The sequence below is a fragment of the Paroedura picta genome, chromosome 7, assembly GCF_049243985.1.
Source record: "Paroedura picta isolate Pp20150507F chromosome 7, Ppicta_v3.0, whole genome shotgun sequence".
Classification (NCBI taxonomy): Eukaryota; Metazoa; Chordata; class Lepidosauria; order Squamata; family Gekkonidae; genus Paroedura; species Paroedura picta.
In genome coordinates, this window is record NC_135375.1 from 32,454,873 (window position 1) to 32,479,227 (window position 24,355).

Here is a 24,355-nt window from a genome sequence, read left to right on the forward strand (position 1 = left end):
TCGGACTTATGTGGGCTCTCCATGGTGTCCGTATGAGAACCTGGACAGCTGCATTTGGGATGAGCTATAATTTCTGGAGCTAGTAGCTTAGTGCAAGTGGGAACATGCCAGCTAAGTTACCCTTGTGAATCCCTTGAGTCCCTGAGAGCTTACGGAATGCTAAAGAAAGGAGGTTTGGGTGTGCTTGAGAAAATGTTCAGATTCATTATCCTTCACCCCTGTGGAATTCCTTGAGCATTTCTAGCTTGTTCACTCTTAATAGGCAACATTGGGAAGTGAAACAGGCAACCCATATGTTTTCCATATTAAGAGTGTGTGCAGATAAATACTAATTTCTAAATTACAGAACAAGAAGATCCTTTCCCAACGACCTGGTAAAGGTCAAGCAGACTCATTGCTCTAGGTATATGGAGAACAGTTGTGGCTCAATAGGAGACAGAGTAGGATGAGGAAATTCACCAGTTTAAGCCCCCAAGAGAGGCAATATGTGTTGGGGAGATTTCCTCAGTCATTTATTCTACCCTCCTGGAATTACAGGTCATGTCAGTTCCCCTGGAGAAAATGGATGCTTTGCAGGGTGAACTCTGTGGCATTGTACCCACTGAGATTCCTGTCCTCTCCAGGCTCTGCCTCCAGATCTCCAGCAGTTTCCCAACCTGGAGCTGGCAACTCACTCCCCCCAATAATAATAATAATAATAATAATAATAATAATAATAATATTTATATTTATATTTATATTTATATTTATATTTATATTTATATTTATATTTATATTTATATTTATATTTATATTTATATTTATATTTATATTTATATTTATATTTATATTTATATTTATATTTATAAAAAGGGAAACCAAGAAGCCAAAATGAATGGCTAAGTCTCTTAAAATGTTGTAGCACCCAGGGTGTGTGTTGTGTGTTCCCTGCGTCCAACTCTTCTGTACAGCATAAGGCAGTAAAAATAATTGTCCTTTGTTCAACCAGTCAGGTTTCAGGTTAGATGGATTGAGCTATAGGGGAATTGCATTATAAAGCTAGACTGCTGAAGTTGAAGATAAAGTCAGATGGAAGATCTGTTCTTGGAGCTCAGTGGTCTTGTGTTATTTATTTCTACTTTCCACTATTCCTCAGAAGCCTACTTCTTATATATATCTTAAGGGTAGAATGTTAATGCTGACTAAGTTAGACACCAGAAGACCTCCATGATTGTGTTCTGTTCTTTTCTATGAGTATTTCTGAAATAAACATGAAAGGCAAGCAGATGGGAAACCTAGCAGACAGTTTTATGTAAAATATTTGTAGCTTGTGTTGTTAGTTAAATTTCATTAGATGGCAAACAAAAAATCAAATGTTCTGTTTTCCATTCCATTTCCATTCCATTCCTTCCCAGGAAGGAAAAAACAACATCTTTGCAAGCAAGATGGAAAGATGCTGCAGACACAGTAATTATTGGAGGCGGCTGTGTTGGTGTGAGTCTTGCCTACCATCTGGCCAAGGCAGGCATGAAGGACGTGGTTCTCTTGGAAAAATCTGAACTTACTGCTGGGTCTACTTGGCATGCAGTAAGTAAATGGCTCTAACTCATGAAACTAAATCTTGTTCCAGATTTTTTTTTACGGTTACAGTCCTGTGCATTCTAAGTGAACTGATTTCAATAGGCTTAGAATTGAGTAACTGCAGAAGATTCAACAATTCATGAATATTCTATAAAATGAAGTTGGAATCTACTGGACTTAAACTTTGTTCTGTTGCTTCAGACAAACATGCCTACCCACCTGAATCTATTCTATAAAAGTATATAATCATGGTTGTGCCACCCACTCCCCTGGCTTCCACTGTCTAAGCAACCAAGTACCCTGGAATGTCACTGTACATGTACAGAAGTGTGAACTTGCTTCCGACAATCCTAGCCCCCCCCTTTCAGTGTTGCCTCTAAGTTGTGTGCATGAGCAGCCTGTCATAAGCACAATGGTCTGACCTACTGAAAGTATTGTGTGTTGTGTTTGTGAGTGCACACACATACAGAAAGTGCTGTTCCCCTATCCCCATGCACATCTATCCTTCTAGCTTGGCTAGGTGTTTGTTCTCCACAAGGGTAAGCAGCTGGGAGCAGGTGTGAGCTGTTTACTCACATGCTGAAATCTTTAAAAGAAAAAAAAAGATCTTTACCTAGAAAGCACTCCTAAGAACATAGAGTCATAAGGATATGTATCAGAGCAATGCTACCAGCTGTTACAGAAATTTGGAAGTGAACCCAAAAAAAGCAATGTACTAAATTAGTGGTCATGGTATAAGAACTTGATTAAATAGAGGATGATTAGTGCAGGCATCAACTCAGTTTCTGACAGTTCACTGTTTTTATACCAAAGATGCCAAACATTTTAACCTTTTCCTTCCCATCTAGGAGGAGTTCAGTTTGGCCTATCCTGGAATGGGGACTGTGCCCCCCAGTTCCCACCAAACCTGAAGCTAATTTATCATCTTACTCTTTTCATGATTTTAGGGCTCAAGGTCAGGATATTAAAAGTAAATGATTGCCTTTTCCAGGCAGTGCGGCAAATGGTTGCTCTGTTCTTATTCTCATCCAACATAAATTAGGCCTGTCAAGTCATTTAAAACAGTGGTCCCCAACCATCGGGCCTTGTGGAGAACAAATACTGGGCCGCGGCTCCCTCTCCCCGCCCCCTCCAGCGAGAAACTTGCCAGGCTGCAAGCAAATCGGCCACCAAAGCGGCCAATTAGCTTGCGCCCCGGCAAGCTTCTTTCTGTGGGGGGGAGAGAGGGAAGCGTGGACGCCGGGACGCCAGCGGTGCAAACGTGCATGTGTGGCAGGTCCGTGCATGCGTGGATCTGCCGTGCATGTGCGTTTGCACAGGGGCTGCCACGCATGCACGGCGCCCAGATCACCCTCCCCCCCACCTTTCCGCAACCCCAAAAAGGTTGCAGGCCACTGATTTAAAACATTTCTGGTTTTAAAAACAAACACACAATGGGAAGCGCCGTGTAATTGAGCCTGGCAAATGTACCCAGCCATTGGGTTGCTGTTGTGGCAAGAAATTGCATGCTGGGCAATCCAAATCATCGAAAATATTGTTGATGCAATATGGAATTCAAGAAAGTCAGTACTGCTTCTAAGCTGCCATTGTTCTGACAGGTCAGATAAAGGAGCAACAATATAAAAAACTTTAAATGTGAACATGATGTGAAGTGGCGGATTCACATTGTTGCCTCGAGAGAAATGGCATATATATGTAATAAATATATCTATGGTACAATATTAACTTAATTAGACCTCTGTCTTGTTAAGATTGTCAGGGTTTGTCTTAAGAAGATATACGCACATATTGACATAAAGGAAAAATAAGCAAAGCCATATACTGACCATGGCACTTACAGGGAAACAATCTATTTATATTCCAAGAAGACATTCTGCTCCAGAATATCAGGAGGGATTAAGGGCTGGTAAGTGGATCCATATTACGCAAACTATAGCTAGTCACCAAGAAGTAGTTGTCAGCAGCCGTTACAGAGTAACACAAGATACCAGATCATGTGTCATTCAGTGGTGGTTAATGTAGTAAAGGTGAACTAGAGGCAACTATTATATACCATGTTTATGCAGATAATATACATTTATAGTCATGGTATATATTTATATAGTATCATAAAATAAAATTGTCATAAGTGTAGCAAAAATCTCAGATAAGTTTAATGAAGCTAAACTGCATAGAGTGCATGAACCCAGTTTTAAATTCCAGGAGGTTTTTTTTTTGGGGGGGGGGGAAGTACTGTGACTGCCTAAGCATTTAACCTTTAAGTTAATGCCTTTAATTTTTTAATTGATTAACAGTGGACTCCTGTGCAAAGTTGCTCCAGAGTGATAATTTTCAGTTTCTCTAGGCCAGGGGTAGTTAAACTGCGGCCCTCCATATGGAGGGCCACAGTTTCACTACCCCTGCTCTAGGCATAGAGATAAGAGTGCTGTCTATGCCTGCTTCATGGAGACCACAAACATAGTAAATTGTGGCTAGGTGGGGATCAAAGCTGTTCTGAAGCTGCCATCTCACTGTTCTTTCAGGAATCCAGGGCCTCTGAAGAGCAGGGTCTGAAAGGTACAGTTGTCTCCGGCATGAAGGTGTAATGACAGGGAAAGTTGCATCTGTTCTCCCTCTGTCACGTGCCTTTCAAGCTCTGTTGTTTAGGGATTTGGTTCAAATTCTCATTTTTTAGGGCCTCAAACCAAGGCTTCTCTCTCCAGCTGACCTAACACAGACAGTGGGATCCCAAAAAAGATGGCCTCCAAAGGTGTTTAAAGAGCTCACGGTCCATTTAAATGTTTTCTATGAGAGTTCTATGAGACAGAATGCAGTCAAAGTCCCTTTAAACATACTTTTAACTTTGGCTATCTGATGTTCCTGAAAAATACGAAGTATCCAGCTATGTGAAATTGCCAAGCCTGAAAAATCCTAAATATTTTGGGGATTTTCCTGACTTGGCCATTTCAGCAAGCTGAAATTCAGCCTGATCTGTATCTGGCTGAAAGAGCATCCGAAAAAGACCAATAAGTTATTTTTTGGATTTTTTCAGCTCAGAGTAGCCAAATGCACACCTCCAGTATCCATGTTGATTTGAAACAACAGAACAAAGTTTGAGCCCAGTGGCATCTTTAAGACCAACAAAGTTTAATTCTGCGTATAAGCTTTCATGTACATGACACTTCTGTGATTGTAATGGAAATGGTTTTCAGTTGGAACACTAATAACTTTATCTGTTTGGTGGCTCCTTTTGAAAGGCAGGTTTGACAACATATTTTCACCCTGGAATAAATTTGAAGAAAATTCATCACTACAGCATCAAGCTTTATGAGAAATTAGAAGAAGAGACTGGACAGGTGAATAACTTCAGCTATATCAATACTAGTTTTGTGAACTATGTTATGCTACACAGCATCTTTCTAAATGAGCCAGTTTAGTGTAGCACAGGGACATCCATGATTTCGCACTACTGGGTCACATGGTTGGAAATCAGTATGAATGCTGGCTACATGAATTCTGTCGCCTGGTACATTTTTTGTGATGATGCTAAATAATGCTAATTGGAGGTGTTTTATATTTGTAACTTGATAATCGTTTCCCATTTCTCTTAGGCTGTGGGGTTTCATCAGCCGGGAAGTATTAGAATTGCTTCAACCCCAACAAGAGTGGATGAATTAAAATACCAAATGTCTCGTGCTGGTTGGCACCCCACAGAACAATATCTCATTGGGCCAGAGAGAGTGCAAGAACTATTCCCTTTATTAAACATGGAAAAGGTAAATGCCTGTAGTTGTTTTATTTGAAAGTAATGTGAAATGTAATTACATGTAAAGAAACATGATTTTAGGATTAACAATTTTTTTAAAAAAATTGTGATATATCTTAGCTTTGTCTTCCAGTTGAAACAAATAATGATGAAGGCTGCTTTATGTAAAGGCCAACTGCTATACATGAAGTAGTTGTCATCGGCAGCAGAGCTTAGTGATGGTGCCATCTTCCTGTATCCAATATCCAGCTCTATGTATAAATGAAATACAAAAGTGCTCCAGTCTAGGTGGGAAAGGGACATTGACTTTCAGCTACAGTTGCTAAAATGTCTGAGGCCAGTGTTCTTGGTGGGTGCCAAATCAGGATTCAAATGACACCATCACAGAAAGATCAGTGGTAGCCATGGGTGTAATGGTCTGTGTTGTCCTGGTGAATGACCTGCACTGGGAATGGGCAGAAGTATTCTGACCCTCTTGATTTTCATTGACCTCTCAGCAGCTGTTAATACCATTGATCACAGTATCCTTATGGAATGCTTTTCCAGTATGAAATGGAGATGAGGGCACATTTTTGTAGTGGCTTCAGTTAAAGTACATTTCAGAAGGTAGAGCTAGAGGCAGACTGCTGCTCAATCCTTTGGCCTCTGTTATAGGGAGTCCTGCAAGGTTCCATCTTGTCGCCCATGCTTTTTACCATCTTCTTGAAACTGCTAGATGAAGTCATCGAGATATTGGGGCTGGGCTGTTACCAATAAGTGGATTATCTTCAGCTCTATATCCTGCTTCTAGCAGATTGCAGAGAGGCAGTAGAAAGCTTGAGTTGGTGGCTGGAGTCAGTTTTGGGATGGATAAGGGTTAATAAGGAAAAAGCAGAAGAAGAGTTGGTTCTTACATACCAGTTTTCTTTACCAGAAGGAGTCTCAAAGCGGCCTTTCCTTTCCTCTCCCCACAATAGAGACACCCTATGAGATAGGTAAGGCTGAGAGAGTCCTGATATTACTGAGAGAGTCCTGATATTACAGCTCTATCAGTGCTGTGGCGAGCCCAAAGTCACCCAGCTGGTTGCATATGGAGGGGGGGCAGGGAATGAAACCTGGCTCACCAGATTAGAAATCCATACTCCTAACCACTGCCCCATGCTGGCTCTCCAGTGTGAAACTTAATCCTGGCAATATGAAGGTGCTGTTGGTGACTGAAAGGACTGACCTAGATATAGAAGATTCTTTTGTTCTGGATAGGTTGTGCTCCCCTTAATGGAGGAGGTTCACAGCTAGGGAGTGCTGCTGGACTTGGGTCTCCTATTGGTAAATGGCAGTGGTGGCCAGAAATGCTTTTCATAGGCTTTGGCTGTTGAGCCATCTGCAGTCTTTCCTGGGTGATGTTGTGTAACATCTAGATCAGGTTACAGCAATGTGCTCTACGTTGGGTGTCCAGAAACTTTAGTTGCTACAACATACTGTGGCAAGAATTTTCACTCAAGTACATTATAGAGACTGTATTACTCCAGTCTTGTTTTATCTGTACTGACTTCCAGTTGGTTCTGGACCCAGTTTAAGTTGTTGATATTGATTTTTAAAGCCCTGTATAAATTGGAATCGGCATACCTTAAGGATTACCTATTCCCATATGAACCTACCTTGACTCTTTGGCAGCCTTGCTTTAAGTGCCCCACCACCAGGGGCTAGGCATGTAGCAACTCAAGAAACAGTCTTGGATTTCTGTCTCTGTGTATTATTATCTCTCTGTCACCTCTCTCCTCCATACCCCTGTCCCTCACCCCCTCTTGCCAGTGGATCTGGAGTCTAGGCCCACACCCAGAAATTTTTATCGTAGGGGCATATGTATAAAAGAAGCCAGTATGGTGTTGTGGTTAAGAGTGGGGGCTTCTAATCTGGCATGCTGTGTTTGATTCCCTGCTTCTCCACATGCAGCTGGCTGGGTGACCTTGGGCTCATCACAATCCTGATAGTGCTGTTTTGATTAAGCAGTTCTGTCAATGCCTCCCCTGTCTCATAGGATGTGTGTGTTGGTGTAATATTTTTGACTCTCCTTCCTGTTTATGGTTTTAGTTTTTATCTGTTTTTAAAGTTGACTTTAATGTTTGCTAACTATTTGCCACTTTGACAGCCCTAATTGGATAGAAATATTTAAAATAAATGTAATAAAATAACAAAAATTATAAGCATGCAGAGCAGACAGGAAATGGTGGAATAAAGCATGTTTCCTTAACCAATATGCATTTTATTTATTATTTCTTACATACTTTCTTCTGGTTTTACAGATGTTTGAAAATTCATAAGGTGTTAGTTAGAAGTAGTCTCCTGATATTCAGATGGGAAAATACATTATGGGTACCTGTATTGAAAGATGTTGCATTATAGAGGCATTTAAGGATCTTCACATTTATCTTTCCCTAGCCACACAGAAGAAGAAGATGATTCTAGATTTGTAGGCTTCTTGGAACAGTACAGATGAAGGAAGCTGGATTTAATGGCAATATTGCCTAAGCCACAAGTTATTTCTTATATTCCTTTCCGAATGACAACCTTTCTCAGTATGTTCCCCGGGGAATACTTGGTTCATCTGGTGCAAATCTGTTGGTAGTCTCTGCCTCTAAACACATCTTCTTGCATCGACCAGAACCAGCACCTTTTCAGCCCTGGCTCTAGCATGGTGGAATGAGTTACCCGTTGCGATCAGGGCCCTGACGGATCTATCATAGTTCCACAGGACCTGTAAGATGGCCTCTTCCATCTGGCCAAAGGCTGAGGCCAAAGTGATTAATAAAATTGGGCCTTCCCTCCATTCTCCTTTCAAGGTCCCCCTCCCCCATTTCCTGTGCCATTATTAGATACTATCTGCCATGACATTGGATGGGTAAACTATAATGGCCAGAATGCAGTGTGTGTGTGTGTGGGTAGTTAAACAGAATGTTAATTGTTAGTGAGTTGATATTTTAATAATGTTTAATTTTAATTTAATGTATAAATTAATTGTTTTATGTATTTCAGCCCATGTTGTAAATGGCTGCGAGCCCTTATGGGAGTAGGGTACAATAAAAATACAATAATAAAATAAATAAATAAATCTTGAAAGCTTCCTTGCTTTTTAGATGAGTGTTTGCACACACAGCAACTCTGTATATTATTTTAATGTAGGATATTATTTGACATTTCATCCAAAATGGATTTTTAATTTTTTACAATTTATGAATTTATGAGGCTTTCATTTTATTGTGTTTAACCCACTTAGGTTTTAGCTGGCTTGTACAATCCTGGAGATGGTCATATCGATCCTTATTCACTTACTATGGCCTTGGCAGCAGGAGCCAGGAAATACGGTGCTCTGTTAAACTATCCAGTTGAAGTAACTAATTTAAAATCTAGATCAGATGGGACATGGGAAGTTGAAACTCCACATGGAATAATTCAAGCAAGCAGGGTTGTGAATACAGCTGGTAAGCAATGAAAGATATTTTGATGTCCCTGGAAGCAGAACTACAGCAGCAAAACCTTTTGCAAAACTGGGTTAGATCAAGTTAAGCATTAATTAAATATTTATGCTGTAATGAATACCTTGCAGAAAGCAAATCATTGATGATTTACAACTAGCTAATGAACTCTAGAAGATGAAATGAATATTTTTTATTTTTAATAGTTTTAGAATTGTAGACTAACATTTTTGGGAAATTTAATACTAAGGCCCATTCCGCATAATGGGAAAAGAAACATGATCGGCACTGCATGGGCGAGCACGACATTTTGTAGCGTCCTACCTTCATTTTACACTAGGGAGCCCTCCTGCTTTTCTGTCCGCCATCATAGTGTTTGCAGCATTCCTCACCTTCTTCCAAGGAGTGAGGAACATGCTACAAGCTTCCAGCGCCTCCTCCAGCTTGTGTCCGTCAATCTCTCCTGACAACCAATCACCTCGCATCATGGCGCTTTAAACCCCCGCGGTTCACTGTGAACTCTTAAAAAAAATGAATTACGCTACGAAACGAGAATCCTATTCACAGATGCATTGGTTGGGACATGTTTTTAAACCATCCTGCAGCCTCGCAAATGCGTATTCGTTGCTCCCAGAAATGAAGGGGGCGGAAGTGAGGGCGGGACATCTCCTCGTATGATGACTACTGTCCTCCTGATTTCCCCAGGGGTATCCACTTTTTGGGATTACCCTGATCTCACTACAAATCAGCTCTGGGAGGAGGCAGGAGGCTGACAGCGACATTTAAAACCACACACACACACAAAACAGCGTCTGCAGAAGGTGTGAGTCTCGCTATTTTTTCATTGTGTGGAATGGCCCTAAGAACTGACTGTAATTTCCAGTTATTTTCTGGAGTAGATAATATTTCCTAGGAATAGTTTACTCCGTTAGTTTAAAAGTAGATGAAACAGATTTCACTGTTGTACAATCCTAGTCCTGGAAATTATGAATTATAGAATCATTTATTTAGCATTACACATAATTTTCAATGTAGTCACCTAAGTTACAATAGGCTTATAGATACTATGGAATGATTACTGTGCAGAAGAATGGCTGCCCCTCTTAGAATCTTCACCTGGGAATCAGGGCTTCTGGGTTACACAGAAGTTGTAGAGTTAGATCCAGACATGCAATTTTGCCCAGTTCACATCTTACTAATTTGCCTGTACCAGCTGGCTTTTGTACATTCCAAGTCCTGTGATCCCCAACATAGCCTTCACTTATGGTCAAAGTGTACCCTTCACTCCCTGTTCACCTGACAGGAGCTAGCCCATTGTTTGAGGGCAGTTTTCTCAATTTTTTTGTACTATGTTATATAACAATTTAGTTACCAACTCTGCATATAACAGCATTTTAATATTTAGTTATGAACCTGTGACATCGCTGCGGGCTTTTTAATTGTTTGGTAACTTATTAAATCAAAGAAATACTCGTGTGGCTCTAATGTTCAGCAACCAAAGAGAACATTTAGAGCTGGCAGTGATTAATGACCTGGGTCAGCATAAGTAAACATAGCTATGATGAGAGCATTTTCTCAATACTCTCAATAGCCAATCCTTTTTCTTCCTTTCAGATCCTCCTTTCCAAATAATTTACTCCTAGTTCTCATGCCAGTCCTGCTGCTAGGTTAATATTCTTGGTAGCTTATGAGATGGAGTTAAAGATTTTCTTCCACCAGCATATCAGCATTTGTGGAATAAGGGAAAGGAACAGAACATACTTTGTGTTTGAAGAAATGTGCCTGTATATGAAAGTTTATACCCAGAATATAACGTAGTCTGTCTAAAAGGTGCCACTGGACCTAAAGCTGCTGTTTGTCCTGTTGCTTCAGATCAACAAGGCTACTCTGATGTTCTATCCACTTTCTCCTCCTCCATATTACTTTCCCTTTTGTGTCTGAGCCACCCTAATTATGTTTCTTCTTACCTGAAGAATTCTGACTGTCACAGTTGTTCAGCCCAGGAACCTGAGGGAAGAAATGGGGAACCCCCTTTAACTTATACAACTAAAATGGCATAAAAAGGTAAAGGTATCCCCTGTGCAAGCACTGGGTCATGTTTGACCCTTGGGGTGACGCCCTCTAGCATTTTCATGGCAGACTCAATACGGGGTCGTTTGCCAGTGCCTTCCCCAGTCATTACCGTTTACCCCCCAGCAAGCTGGGTACTCATTTTACCGACCTCGGAAGGATGGAAGGCTGAGTCAACCTTGAGCTGGCTGCTGGGATTGAACTTCCAGCCTCATGGGCAGAGCTTTCAGACTGCATGTCTGCTGCCTTACCACTCTGCGCCACAAGAGGCATATGAGAAGCTTTATGTTTCAAATTAACAAAATACTTTAACATAGAGGGGAAATGTCAGGCAAAATCAAGGGTAACATTTCTGAGGTACCTCAGTATAGATAATTCTGTGGTACATGCAACACATGCACAGTACTTGTACAGCCTTTATTTTTTTATGTTTCAGGCTAATTAGAGTTTATTAAGCTATTCACAATGACTTAAATATTTATGTAGAGAGGCTTTTATTCCTGCTTTTTTTGCCAAACAGTTCAGTACACTTTCTTTTGAGTACTTTCTAACTCATTTGGTTCTCAGAAGGCTGGTGCACCCTTTCCAGTACCCAAACCCCTTCTCTTGAAACATCAAGACTTGTTTTTGGAAGACTCTTAAGGTCCCTAAGATCATTCCTAACCACACTTCACCAGGGATCTCTGTACTCTTCAGCGCTAACTGTGATCCCCAACATAGCCTTCACTGATTATCAAAGTGGAGCCTTCCTTTCCTGTTCACCTGACAAGATCTAGCCCATTGTTTGGGGGCAGTTTTAGAAGAACTATCCCCTTTCTTGGCATGAATGGGAGCCTCCATCTTACTACCCACTTTTTCTTGCCAACTTTCCCCAGTTCTTCTGTGTGTTCTAAACTGCTCTCAGTCAAGGATAAATTCCAAATGAATTCTCCTTGGCATCCAATTCAATAATCTTTTCTCTGCCTAGCTGATGCTTACCAATCAGATTGCTTGGAGCAATGTGTCACTCAAGGTTCTCTGTTTCTGTGAAGAAATAACCCTTCATAGTCCTTCAGTTGTCTTAAGCTTTTTAAAAAGTGCAGTCTAGCCACCTGAAGGAAAGGAAACAGTTTTTGCTGATTTCTCAGTTCCTCTTCAGGTGCCCACAGAACAGAATTTTGGGAGCCTCAGTGGGCTGCAGTGGCAGATGGGGAATTCCCCAAGCCTTCTGCTGTTTGCAGTATTTTGGATCCAGGAATTTATAATGCCAATCAGCCATCTAAGGTTTTTGTTTTATGTAAGGATAATGACTAATTTGTTTCCTCCCAAAATATCAGGCTAGGAGTTGTATGTTGGATTCAGGCTTGTATTTAATCTATATTGTGATACTGAATGAAAATTTAATTGGGGTATCTTACAATGGTTTCTGTGAAACAGCATTTATTCTTCATTCAAAAAAGCAGTCTTGGTTAGTATAAAAATCTTTTTACAAATAGAGAAGAGTCCAGTAGGCTGAACAATACCAACCACTTTATCAATATTAACAGGTATCAATGACTGAAACTCAGCTGACCAAAATGAACAAGAAGGGACTTTGAACAGCTGTAGCTTCTATGGCCAAATTAAAACTGTGCTTAGCTATTTTAGTGACTAAACTGTCACTCAGCAGATTCTAAGAAAACAGGACTAAATCCTGTACAAATGACAGCCTTTCTCAATATGTTCCCCAGGGAGCACTTGGTTCATTGGATGCAAATCTGTTGGTAGTCCCTGCCCCCAACGATATCTGCTTGGCATTGACCAGAACCAGCGCCTTTTCAGCCCTGGCTCTAGCCTGGTGGAATGAGTGCTTTTGACATTAATCCTGTATCCAGCCTCATACATTCAGAAGATCACAGTTATCTCACAAAATTAGTGAAAATTAATATTTTAATGTTTAGAAATCTGCTTTTCTCCCAGAAATCCTAGGATGGCTAGCTACAATATAAAAACATTTTGGTAACACAGTGAACACTAAAACAACAGTTATAAAAAGATGTTAAAGCCAAATTACAAACTCCTTGACCAGGTATTTCTGCCCTGCCCAAGCTCTCTTCAACTCTGTCTTATAACATAATCAGAAAGCTGGGAGGGATAGAACCTCCCAGTATCTTCTGAGGGACTATTCCATTGGAGTGGAGCAGCCACAGAAAAAGGGCCGTGGTAGAACATGCCTGGCTTAAGGGATGCTGAGAATATACTTGGCTGAGGAAAATGGAGCTGCCTCATGGGAACATTCACAGAGAGGTGATTCTTAAAGTATATGGCTGCAGGTCATATAGGCCTTTCAAGGTAATGAACCAGACCCAGAAACTAATTGGTGGCTAGTCATAGTACCACATTGTACCAGCTGCTGTGCTTAGATTGTCTTAAAGAGAAGCTCCATGTTAGAGCATATAACAGTATTCTGGCCTTGAAATAATGGAACCATAGATCAGCCTGGCCAGACAAGGTCATCTTCAATTAGGGAGTCAATTTCCTAATAAGATGTAACTAGGGGAAAACATTTTTCACTAGTTTTGGCCTCTTATTTCTCCAGCAGGAGACTAAGATACAGCAAGACAAAACAGGCTCTGAACCCAGTCTTTCAGTGAAGACTGAAATAATAGTAATAGCAAGAACAAACCCATTTAAAGAAGTGACATTTCTAACCAGAATAATAATGATATACCCCAAGGTGACAAAGTGAGTTTCTGACAGATCTGAGTTTGGAATGCAGGAACTCCCAGATCACAGCTGATTCCATTAGCCAATTTATATGAAACTCCTTCTGCTGTTTACCCTAAAATTTTGTATTTGCGAAAATGCTAGCCTGTGCATCTGGTTTCAGTGGATATCAGGGGTAGTCAAACTGTGGCCCACCAGATGTCCATGGACTACAATTCCCAGAAGCCCCTGCCAGCATTCGCTGGCAGGGGCTCCTGGGAATTGTAGTCCATGGGCATCTGGAGGGCCGCAGTTTGACTACCCCTGGTGTATATCATCTGTGGTTATCTGTATTCATTTGAATTTTTATGCCACTAGAAGTAATTATATCTATCCTAAAATATTTCACTTTTGCTTTAAATTTCTGTTCTGATATTTTAATTTCTTTCATTGTGTTTCCTAGGATTCTGGGCTCGCGAAATAGGCAAAATGATTGGGTTGCCCCACCCACTCATACCAGTTCACCATCAATATGTCGTGACCACAACTATCCCTGAAGTGAAAGCCCTGAAGAAGGAAATGCCCGTGCTTCGTGATTTAGAAGGTTCTTATTATCTAAGGCAAGAGAGGGATGGGTTTTTATTTGGCCCATATGAAAACCAAGAAAAAATGAAGCTACAGGAATCCTGGGTAGAACATGGAGTCCCACCAGGTAACTTTTCTTCACAAAAATATCTTCAGCTGTTTCCAGAAGCCTAAAATTAAAATGGAACTACATGAACCATTAACAAACTGCTGAACGTAACAATTGCATAGGCTTGATCCATTTGGAGGACAGAGTACAATCTTCAGAGGACAAGCTTTAATGAGCTGCCATGATCACAACAAGTTTAAAGGATCTAATTGGAGAATCACAAAGAGGAAAATCATGCAAATTTGACTCTCCAGTATAGCTTAAAGATTTAATTTTCTTTTTTTTGGAGAATATTTGTTTCTATACAAAGTTGAATTTGGCTGTAGAGCAAGTTCTAGCTCCGGAGTGCAGAAAAATATTTTCTCTGTGTGCAACTTCTGTCTGGTAACATTTGGGTGTATGGGAAAGTGAATGTATTTTTAACATCTTTATGTAATGTGGCTTTCAGAGCTAACAAAAGCTCATTTTATTATATTTTTAAGGTTTTGGAAAGGAGCTGTTTGAGTCTGATTTGGAACGAATAATGGATCACATTGAGGCTGCCATGGAAATGGTCCCAGTCCTAAAACAAGCAGAGATTATTAATATAGTTGCAGGTCCCATAACATATTCTCCAGACATTCTGCCTATGGTGGGACCACATCAGGGTGTTCGAAATTACTGGGTGGCCATTGGTTTTGGGTGAGTAAATCAATCTCTTCAGTGAAATTTTCTTTCTCTTTCCTTCTACAAAATAATCTGTTAAAAATAGATTAACTAACGTTGCTATTCACCTTTCTGGTAATGCCAATGGCCTCTACTTTGTCTATCCACATTTTGCATGTTTGATTGTTAGCTTATTTTGCTTTCCCAAGCTGACCCCCCCCCCCCTTCTCTGCTTTTTCTTCTATTCTGGGACATTGTACTTGTAAGAGACTAACTGCATATTGTTAATATACCACATCCAGTAACTTATAAGCAGCATAAGTAAGCTACTTGTAAATAACTTACTTAAATTACTTAGAAGTAACTTGCAAGCACAAAGGGAAACCCGGCATCTCTCCCTCTGTCCCACTTACCTTTTTCAGCCTCTCTCTAGTTTTCATCCCCTCCAGGATTCATTTCTTTCTCACATCATGCCCCCATCCCTGTGCCTCTCTCACTGTGTATACTTTGGTTCTGCATCCTTAGGTCATATTTGAAATTAGACATAAAACAAGATATGTTTTATCTTCAAAAGCAGGGGTAGTCAACCTGTGGTCCTCCAGATGTTTGTGGACTACAATTCCCATGAGCCCCTGCCAGCAAACACTGGCAGGAGCTCATGGGAATTGTAGTCCATGAACATCTGGAGGACCACAGGTTGACTACCCCTGTTCTAAAGCACACATGGTTCATTGTTGTTGTCCTGTGCAGTCCCACATGAGAATTATGCAGGCACCCAGGCCAGCCACCACAAGATTTTCTAGCTAGCCTAGTAACTGAGCAGGAGGAGACACTCCCTACTGGAGCCTTTGGAGTTGTTTTCCTTCCCAGTGGTCATGTGCTCCAGGGAGGGGCTCCACACTGTCCCTCAGCTCTCTCTTTGCCGCAGCTGGAGAACACTTCTTGGTTACCGCCTTGTTCTTCTCTCTCTCTAAAAAAAGAGAAATGCATTCAAGAAATGCTTCTCTTATTTGACAAAGATAACAAGAGTGGATCAGCACTCCCATTTGTTTGTTGTGTTTGGGTGAAAGCCATAACGTATCCGCATGTAAAATTTGTCAGCAGTTATTCCCAAAGCCAGGGCTGACCACGAATCCCAACTTAAGACTGCTTCATGGGGAAAGGCTGACTTTACATCTGCTAACCCAGCAAGAAAAACATCCTGGCCTGCTATAATAACCTGTTTTCTTAGTTCCCAAATAAGTCTCTTACTGCAATTCTTGCCCTCAAATGGTCTTGATCAACTCAGTTCCAAAGTTGGACCCAAACTGTTGACATTCCAGGACACCTGATAACAGGTCATCTTTAGAAAAGCCACCAAAGAAACACAGGTCAAAGTCAAAACTTAAATTAGGTTATATGGAACTAGCTAAGCACTTGGAATTGAAGAAATCGGATTAGAAGGAACTGGTTCCAAAGACCATCATCTAGGTGGATTGTCTCTACTATCAAGAGAACCTATGAGTCTATGAGTAGGCATTCATCCAGTGTCCATTACATATATGAGGACATTGGACAAAGTCTCAGTGCTGCCTTTCGATGAAGCTAAAGTGTGCCCAGCAGCCACCTGGATCACCTGCAGACGTCTTCATTAAGCACTCCTCTGTAGATGTTAAAACAGGAAGGGATATGTCCATGGAGACAGCAGTCTGGCATTCTGTTTTCCAGTGAATCAGTCACCCCACCACCTGGTTAGCCAGTATGGTAGTCTCCTAAATTGGACTGTATATGTGCACAGGCCAGTCATCGGAAGATTTTATAGGTAGCCTAATAACAGAGCAGTTAACAGCATCTGGAGATGTTTATCCACCCACTGTTTTCTTTCTGTTTTATCCTCACAAGGACCCTTTAAGGTAGGCTAGACTAAAGGACAAGGTGAGCTCATGTAAGAGGAAGGATGTGGACCCAGATGTCCCCAGTCCTAATCTGACTCTGTAATCATTGCTCCTTGCTGGTTTCACTCCTCATGCTAATGTGTTTTTAGAGGTGCTTAATCTGTAGTTCAAAATCTAATGGGCTTGGCCTAGCTTTAAAAAAAATATTTTTTAATTTAATTTCTATCCCACCACTCTCATTGACCACCACTCCCATTGTGTTGTTTAATTATTAAGTAGGATAAGTCAGGCTTTCTCAACCAGGGTTTTGTGAAACCCTGGGGTTTCTTAACGGTCCAGGAAGGGTTTCCTGAATGGGTGGGAGTTAATTAATTTTTATATATTTTTTAAAAATTGTTAAATATGTATGTATGACCCTTTATGGTCATGTTGAGCCAAAATGGACAGTGGTGGGTCTGGAGGCAGTGGGAAGGGGAGGGGCCCTGGATGAGCACGTACACAGCTATGCTTTCCAGCTATATTTTGCACGATCACAGCACTTCTCGGTTTTCTTGAAGCCTGAATAATTTTTCAAGGGTTTTTCAACAGGAAAAATGTTGAGAGAGGCTGGAATAAGTTAATAATTTCAGACTACCAAAATGCATTTGCCTCTCTGAATCCAGTGATGACTGAAACTTTTGCCTTTGAGCTTATCAGTCCAGTGTTCAGAACATTGTCATATCAGTACTTCGACCTTGTTAACTGTGGTGGTAGCAAATGGCAGAACTATCGATTTCACTAAACATCAGATGGGACATCTATATTCTTTTCCAAGACCTTTATCAGATCTCTCTGAAGCATCTGTTATGGCAAGGCATTTCCCCCTCTACCATATTAAGTAACTGAGTTAACTGTCTACTTTTTGGAGGATGCATTGTGAAATAAGGAGCTTTACTCCTGTTACATAAATAATACACTACATTATTTGAAAAAAAAAATAACTACCTTCAGTGTACATCAGCCATGTAAGCACTGTTTGTTTCAGTTGTTATCAATTTCAGTTAATTACCCACATAACTCTTAAAACTCAGGGTGGTTGTCAAGGTTTATAAACTCATTCTTCTTCATGCTGACCCTCTAAAGTTGTTATTTCCCCCATTGTACAGTAGAGTGCCTAAAGCAGAGTGAAGAGGATTAGTAACAACTTGTGAAAGTTGATTATCATACTACCTTGTACATTTCCTGGGTTTCTGTGTAGGAAATAACACAAACTGGATTGGATCCAACAAGCACTTCCTCTACTAAAAAAGGGAGAATAAAGGGTTGGATCCAGACTAAAAATTCTGCTCGTGCAAGGGACTTTTTCCTTCCTGCCTCCCCGCTTCTGCTGTAACCCAATGATCTCCCCAAACCAAGCTCCTAAGGGACAGGAGACCTTTGGGAATATTATTAGAGGCAAATTCAGGGCCTACAGCAAGAATGGGTAAAATTACTGACTCCTTCTGTTAGAAGAAAAGTTAGTCTGGATACAACTCAGGGTCCCCAGGTATACTGGGGGTCATGGGAGGTGTATTTATTTATTTATTTATTCGTATTTTTATACCGCCTTCCCCAAAGGCTCAGAGCGGTTTACATATAACTGAAACTATACATAAAACCATACATATAATAACATGGTCAAAAGCAATGTGAAAGGGAGCTGTAGTAACGCATGGAATTATGGGAGTGAGTGAAAAAGCTGGCTGGATCCAACTCATTGTATGTGTCATGGGTATGCCTGGAAATCTATTTGCTTTGGATATTGACAGGTAGCAATTATCACTAACATCCTTCAAAATACAAAAACGATGGAATAATGTCAGTGACATTTTTGTCCTACCTTTTCTGCAAGGGGCTCAAATTGGTTTTCCATGGTACATAGGACAAACAGGAGTTATGCAGTTTATGGGAATTTAAAAGAAGAGTTTTTAATACTTGTTTTCACTGCCCAAAGGAAATTCAAAGTGACTTACAATCACCTTCCCTCCACAGATGCCCTGTGAGGTAGGTGAGGCTGAGAGAGCCCTGGCAGGGCTACTCAGTCAGAATAGCCTTATCAGGGCTGTGAACCCAAGGTCACCCAGCTGGATGCACCTGGAGGAGTGGGGAATCAAACCTGGTTCACCAGATTAGAAGCCGCTGTTCTCAACCACTATACCACGATGGCTATTCTGTACATAATGATTCTTCCTGTGTGAAATAGTCATGAATTAGTACCTGATTCTCTCCCGAGGTTCTCAAGGTTTTGCAGACAAAATATTGACACTCCACTGTGACCTCCTTCCAACCTTAGATACAGAAAGTGAACTAGAGGCCCCTTGGACATCTTTGGAGAGAACGGTAAATAACCTCAGATGACTCATGCTGACAGAAGTGGACAGGATGCTTACAGCAGTGAGACCAACCACATGCCCACTAGACCCCTGCCCATCATGGCTAATAAAAACACCAAATATAAGAATAAGGGGCCCCTTCCAGGAGATAATTAGCCTCTCCCTTTAAACAGGAGAATTCCCAGAAGGGCTAAAAGAGGCAGTGGTTTGCCCACTGCTGAAAAATCAATATCTGGACCCACAAGAGCATGACAACTGGGGGCAAATGGTTGAAAGAGCTGTCATGGACCAAATATCAGCATTCCTGGAAGAAGCTTCAGTCCTAGTGATCATTGGCCCCAAGGAAGTCCATTTGACCTCAACCACATCCAGAGATTTCTCTGTCCTGGACCCCATCTGGTGGAATGAGCTCCCAGAGGAGATCAGGGCCCCAATGGAACGAAAACCTTCACACGGCTTGCAAAAGGGAGCTCCACCACCAGGCATTTGATTGAGGTTGACCGAAACTAAACAGTGTCTACTGGGCCCCTGAGCCTCCCTCCCTTGAACTCATACAATGGAGCTGACCAACCATGGGTCTGTTAGATTGTTTACTGGGTTGGAATGTTTATGGTTATTATTATTATTGTTACCTTTCATTCATTATAATCACAAATGTTGATGTATTGTTCTTGTTTATGTTCTATGTGAACTGCTCTGAACCTTAGGGGAGGTTGGCATACAAATGTAATAAACAAATAAGATGTGATTGTAATGCTGCATGTCACCTGCCAGGACCTTTTCTGGTGCCCACTAAGTGTTTTTAGAAACTGGGTGGGCCAGATGGGCTCTTACCTAGCAAGGCTTCTGATTTGAATGGCTGCAGATTTTTTAAAAAAACAATGCTATGGGCTCAGCTACCCATACAGCACAAGAATCTTCATTATGTGACTGAAAGAAAGCATCACAGCACTTTGGTGGCTGGCTCAGTCTTCTGTGGCAGCCATTCTGCTGCTGTGGTCACCACACTTTGTCAATTCCAAAAGCTCTGAAGGCTGAAAATGGTTGGAAGCCCCTACTGTATGTTGACATCTAGTTTTGGGAGGCTAGCATGAACAAGAAATCAGCACACTATATTTTACTTGTTAGACTTGACAGACAAAGCTAGAAAAATTATTTCTAGGGGAAAAATGAAAACATGGGGAGTCCATAATAATCATATCCTATGCTGAAATGTTTTTTGAAATAAGTTAGCAGGGGTAGAATATATATATTTTCCCCCAGATATGGCATAATCCATGCCGGTGGCATAGGAAAGTATCTCAGCGACTGGATACTCAACGGGGAGCCGCCTTTCGATCTCATAGAGTTAGATCCAAATAGATACGGAAAATGGACAACCACACAATTCACAGCAGCAAAAGCAAGAGAATCTTATGGATTTAACAATATCGGTAAGATAATGATTTTTTGCATCTTAAAAATATTGGCACTTGAGTCAAAGATACATACAGTGCTGTCCTTGTTTTATCCTTACTGTTTTTTTGCAACCCATGTAGAATTGTTGTATATAAACAGAACTGGGAGGTGCATGGGCAAAAGCCTATTTCATTTTACATATTTTGTCCAGCTGATATGTGATATCTAGTGTAACCTTCCTGCCCTTTACCTTTGTAGTTGGGTATCCTAAAGAAGAAAGATTTGCTGGGAGACCTACAGAAAGAGTCAGTGGGCTTTATGAAGACCTTAAATCTAAGTGCTCCATGGGTTTCCATGCAGGATGGGAGCAACCTCATTGGTTCTACAGACCTGGTGATGACATTGGATACAAGTAAGTGAAAGATCTGTATTGTGGTGGGTAAAAATTGTACGTTAAAATTAATAGAAATAGGTGCCGTTTTCTATTTAAATTGTGGAGGTAACTGTTAATATATTTTAAGCTTTTTGGAAAGCTATATATTCTGTTCCGTCATTTCACTTAAGGAAATCCTAAACCTACCTCCTTTCATCCCAATGATCAGTCAAGTTGGCTGACAATAACAAAGAAAGGAATATAATGAACAGCTACATTGGTAGCACCACCATTTTAAAAAAGCTTCATTTCAAGTTGTAGTGAAATTTACTAAAAATGAGAAAGCCAACTAGGTACTGAAATAGGAACCCTATCATGAAAGGCAAAAATATGGTTAACTTTGCCTGGTGCCTAAATTATGACAGTGATGTTTCTAGATGAACATCCCTAACATGGAATTCCATAGCCAAGGTGCAATCACAAAATACCTTCCTTTCAGAAAATATCTTCCTGTCCTTCCAAAACATAGGCCTCTTGAGAAGGACCTTTGGTAATGTTTTCAATTGACAAGCTCATGAAGGAGAAGGCACTCTTGCATATACACTGTTTCCAGCTCCTAGAAGAAAGGTACTTGGGCAGAAAACTCCTGGTTTCAGCCACACTTGAGGAGAGGACAAAAGCAGTCTGACTTTTGCTCCTGCAAACCACAAAAGGGAGGCCCAGCAGCCACCTTAAGGAATATGTATGAAGAGAAGTGGTATACAATTTTGAAAATAAGTAAAAGTTCAGGAAAGGCCACTGTGACTGCTTTTAATAGCAGCTGCCTATTTTGCTTGACTTTTAGTCCATGCATGCACTCAATCCCTGGAATCACTTTTCCAAGGTGTACAAGATAAAGAGGAAAGACAGAAATCCTTCTCAGCTATCATTCTGCAGATGTGTAGTAGGCTCAAAGCCTAAGAAATTTGCTTTCAGTATGAAACAGGCTAAATTGCTGTGATTGATTGGAATCGGTAACTGAACAATAACTAAACCTATTATTCTGGTGCAACTAATTGATAAATTTGAATATAATGCTGATCTATCTCCTTCTGACAAGAGAGAGAACAGGGAAAACATAATTTCAATATTTCATTTTGTTGAATGGGCTATTTTAGAGTCATTTTTTAAATCACAGCAAAGTTTTTAAAATGCAGCTAAACATTCTCTTTCTAGGCCAGGTTTTCGACGGACAAACTGGTTTGAACCTGTAGGCCGTGAATATAAGCAGGTGATGGAAAAAGTGGGCGTGATTGACCTTACTCCATTTGGCAAATTTAGCATCAGTGGCCGTGATTCTGTTAGACTTTTGGACCATCTGTTTGCAAATGTGATTCCAAAGGTAAATGGAGACGTAATTACTAAATCAGTCTAGAAATCCCAAGCAAAGAAGTTTCAAGAGTATATCCTCATTCACATAAACTGCAAAGGGTATAGAACCTCAGTAAAGTGAAGAAGTGAGGTCTCACTAACTCTTTTCTCCTGGTGCTCCTGTCCTTTCCCAGGACACTCTTCATGTCCATACTTTGGGTGTAATGTTGAAATGGGGTCTTTGCATTTTGTGTTTCTTCACATTGTGGATTCTGTCATGGTTATTTAACCATCCCTACCAGTGGGTGGTGCTGTTGCAGGATTTCTGAGAGCGTTAACTCTTAAACTGTTGCAACTTTTAAAAGTTCTGCTAGAAGCTTTTCGGGGACCACTTAGAAACTTTAAAATTAAAGTTGGTTCCTTAAATAAGTGTGTAACAAATCCTTAAATTTCAATATTGGTGGTAGTCCCCGGGAATAAAACTTGTATGGAATCAACTCTGATTTAAGATACTCTATGTTATGTATTTATTTTATTTTATTTTATTTCTATACTGCCTTTCCATACGGCTCATTTCCATACTGCCCTTCCATATGATTTGGCTTGGTTTTGGATGCTAAGTTTTAGTTGTTAACTTCCATGGTGCTCTGTTTTTATTACATATAATTTTTGGAAGCCACCTTTATTAGACTACCTGAAGAGGACACACGTATTTTATTTTTTATAAATAAACTAGTATCTAAGCTCATTTAAAAAATGTGCTTAGAAAGGGGCGGCAGGCAGAAGGGTGTGAGAGGGTGGCTGCGGCTCCCTTTGGCCTGCAAAATGAGCTAATGGGAGGGGAAAGTCCCCTTCCCCTGCCGGTGGTGCTGCTGTGGGAGGCTCCCTTTGGCCCGGCAACAGCTCTCGCCGTGGTGAGAGTGCTTCCCAGGCTAAAGGGAGTGGAAAGCCCCCCACCCCCGCCGGCAGCGACAGGGCTTTGCGGCTCGCAGGGAGGCTGCAAACTCCCCCCCCCCCCGGCTTCCTCCCAGCAGGAGCATACCTGTAGGCCACAAAGCCTTGGCCTACACATAAAACCCGTAATACAATAAAATCCTCATAAAATAACAAGCCTAATCAAGCAACCCACCCGATTCAAGTGGCGGCGAGAAATACAGCTTGACCCAACCAAGGGGAAGGAATAGTGACCGCCAGTGTAACACAGGTGGGGGGGTCCCAATCTACCATCCAGGCTCCGGCCTCAACGCAAGACCTGGCGGAAGAGCTCCGTCTTGCAGGCCCTATGGAAAGCTGGTAAATTGCATCCTCTTTGCCCCCACAGTAATCTAGGTGGGATCCATTGTTTTCATTGAGCATAGATTGGATTGTGCCATAATTCCCTTCAAGTTAGAAAACCCTTCACGTTAGAGAAACAACAGTGCTTTGGAGAATTTGAAGCGCTCTTGAAAAAGCGGGGCTTAGGCATGCCCTGACCTGGATGGCCCAGGCTAACCCAATTTCAGCAGATTGTGGTAGCTAAGTAGGGTCAGTCCTAATCAGTATTAAGATGAGAGACTAGCAAGGAATACCAGAGTTGCTAGATAGAGACGGGCAGTGGTAAACCACCTCTGCATGTCTTTTGCCTTGAAAACCCATAAGGTGGCTGTGACTTGACGGCCCAAAAAGAAAATGGCATGCCTAACTCTTTGCTGAATTTAGGTTCTAGAATGGAGAAGGAATTTGTATCAAAGATTTGCATTACTGTACAATGTTTTAATTTTTGCTCTTTTAAAATTTAATACAGGTGGGTTTCACAAATATAAGTCATTTGTTGACTCCAAGAGGTAGAGTGTATGCTGAGCTTACAATCTCTCATGTGCAAGATGGGGAATTTTTGTTAGTTACTGGTTCTGGATCAGAGCTTCATGATTTGAGGTAAGCATAAACTATGCCCACTCAAGTTTTAAAGCTTTTTTTTGTGGTTCCAGGTATACAGAAAGAGGTGTCTGTTTAGGAAAGTCAAAACAAAGTTCACATGTGCATGTTGGGGCTTTCTCAGTCAAGGCTTTACTGCAAGTGTTTGTCTTCTTCCCAGAATAATTTACTTATTTACTTCACTTATAATTGCCCTTTTTTCACTGAGAGGCAAGGGTGTTTATATAATAAAAACAATGCAATCAAAACAGTATAATACAGTTAC

At 41.0% G+C, this 24,355-nt stretch overlaps 1 protein-coding gene and 1 long non-coding RNA gene across 3 annotated transcripts in view; one reads left to right on the forward strand and one right to left on the reverse strand.

Annotated features, from left to right (window-relative positions):
• Positions 1-24,355, forward strand: part of DMGDH (dimethylglycine dehydrogenase) — an 84,382-nt gene that overhangs the window by 39,462 nt on the left and 20,565 nt on the right. For both annotated transcript variants that reach the window (XM_077347315.1, XM_077347316.1), the window contains 10 exons: positions 1,395-1,566; positions 4,797-4,895; positions 5,151-5,315; positions 8,559-8,763; positions 13,955-14,203; positions 14,668-14,866; positions 20,319-20,488; positions 20,712-20,865; positions 22,042-22,207; positions 23,960-24,090. In XM_077347315.1, coding sequence (XP_077203430.1) covers positions 1,395-1,566; positions 4,797-4,895; positions 5,151-5,315; positions 8,559-8,763; positions 13,955-14,203; positions 14,668-14,866; positions 20,319-20,488; positions 20,712-20,865; positions 22,042-22,207; positions 23,960-24,090 — 1,710 coding nt within the window. The remainder of the gene's footprint in view (positions 1-1,394; positions 1,567-4,796; positions 4,896-5,150; positions 5,316-8,558; positions 8,764-13,954; positions 14,204-14,667; positions 14,867-20,318; positions 20,489-20,711; positions 20,866-22,041; positions 22,208-23,959; positions 24,091-24,355) is intronic.
• LOC143841759 (uncharacterized) lies at positions 9,108-11,902 on the reverse strand. The gene is made up of 3 exons (XR_013232790.1): positions 11,806-11,902; positions 10,725-10,764; positions 9,108-9,278 (listed from the first exon to the last, which is right to left on the reverse strand). It is a non-coding gene; the product is annotated as an uncharacterized LOC143841759 (long non-coding RNA).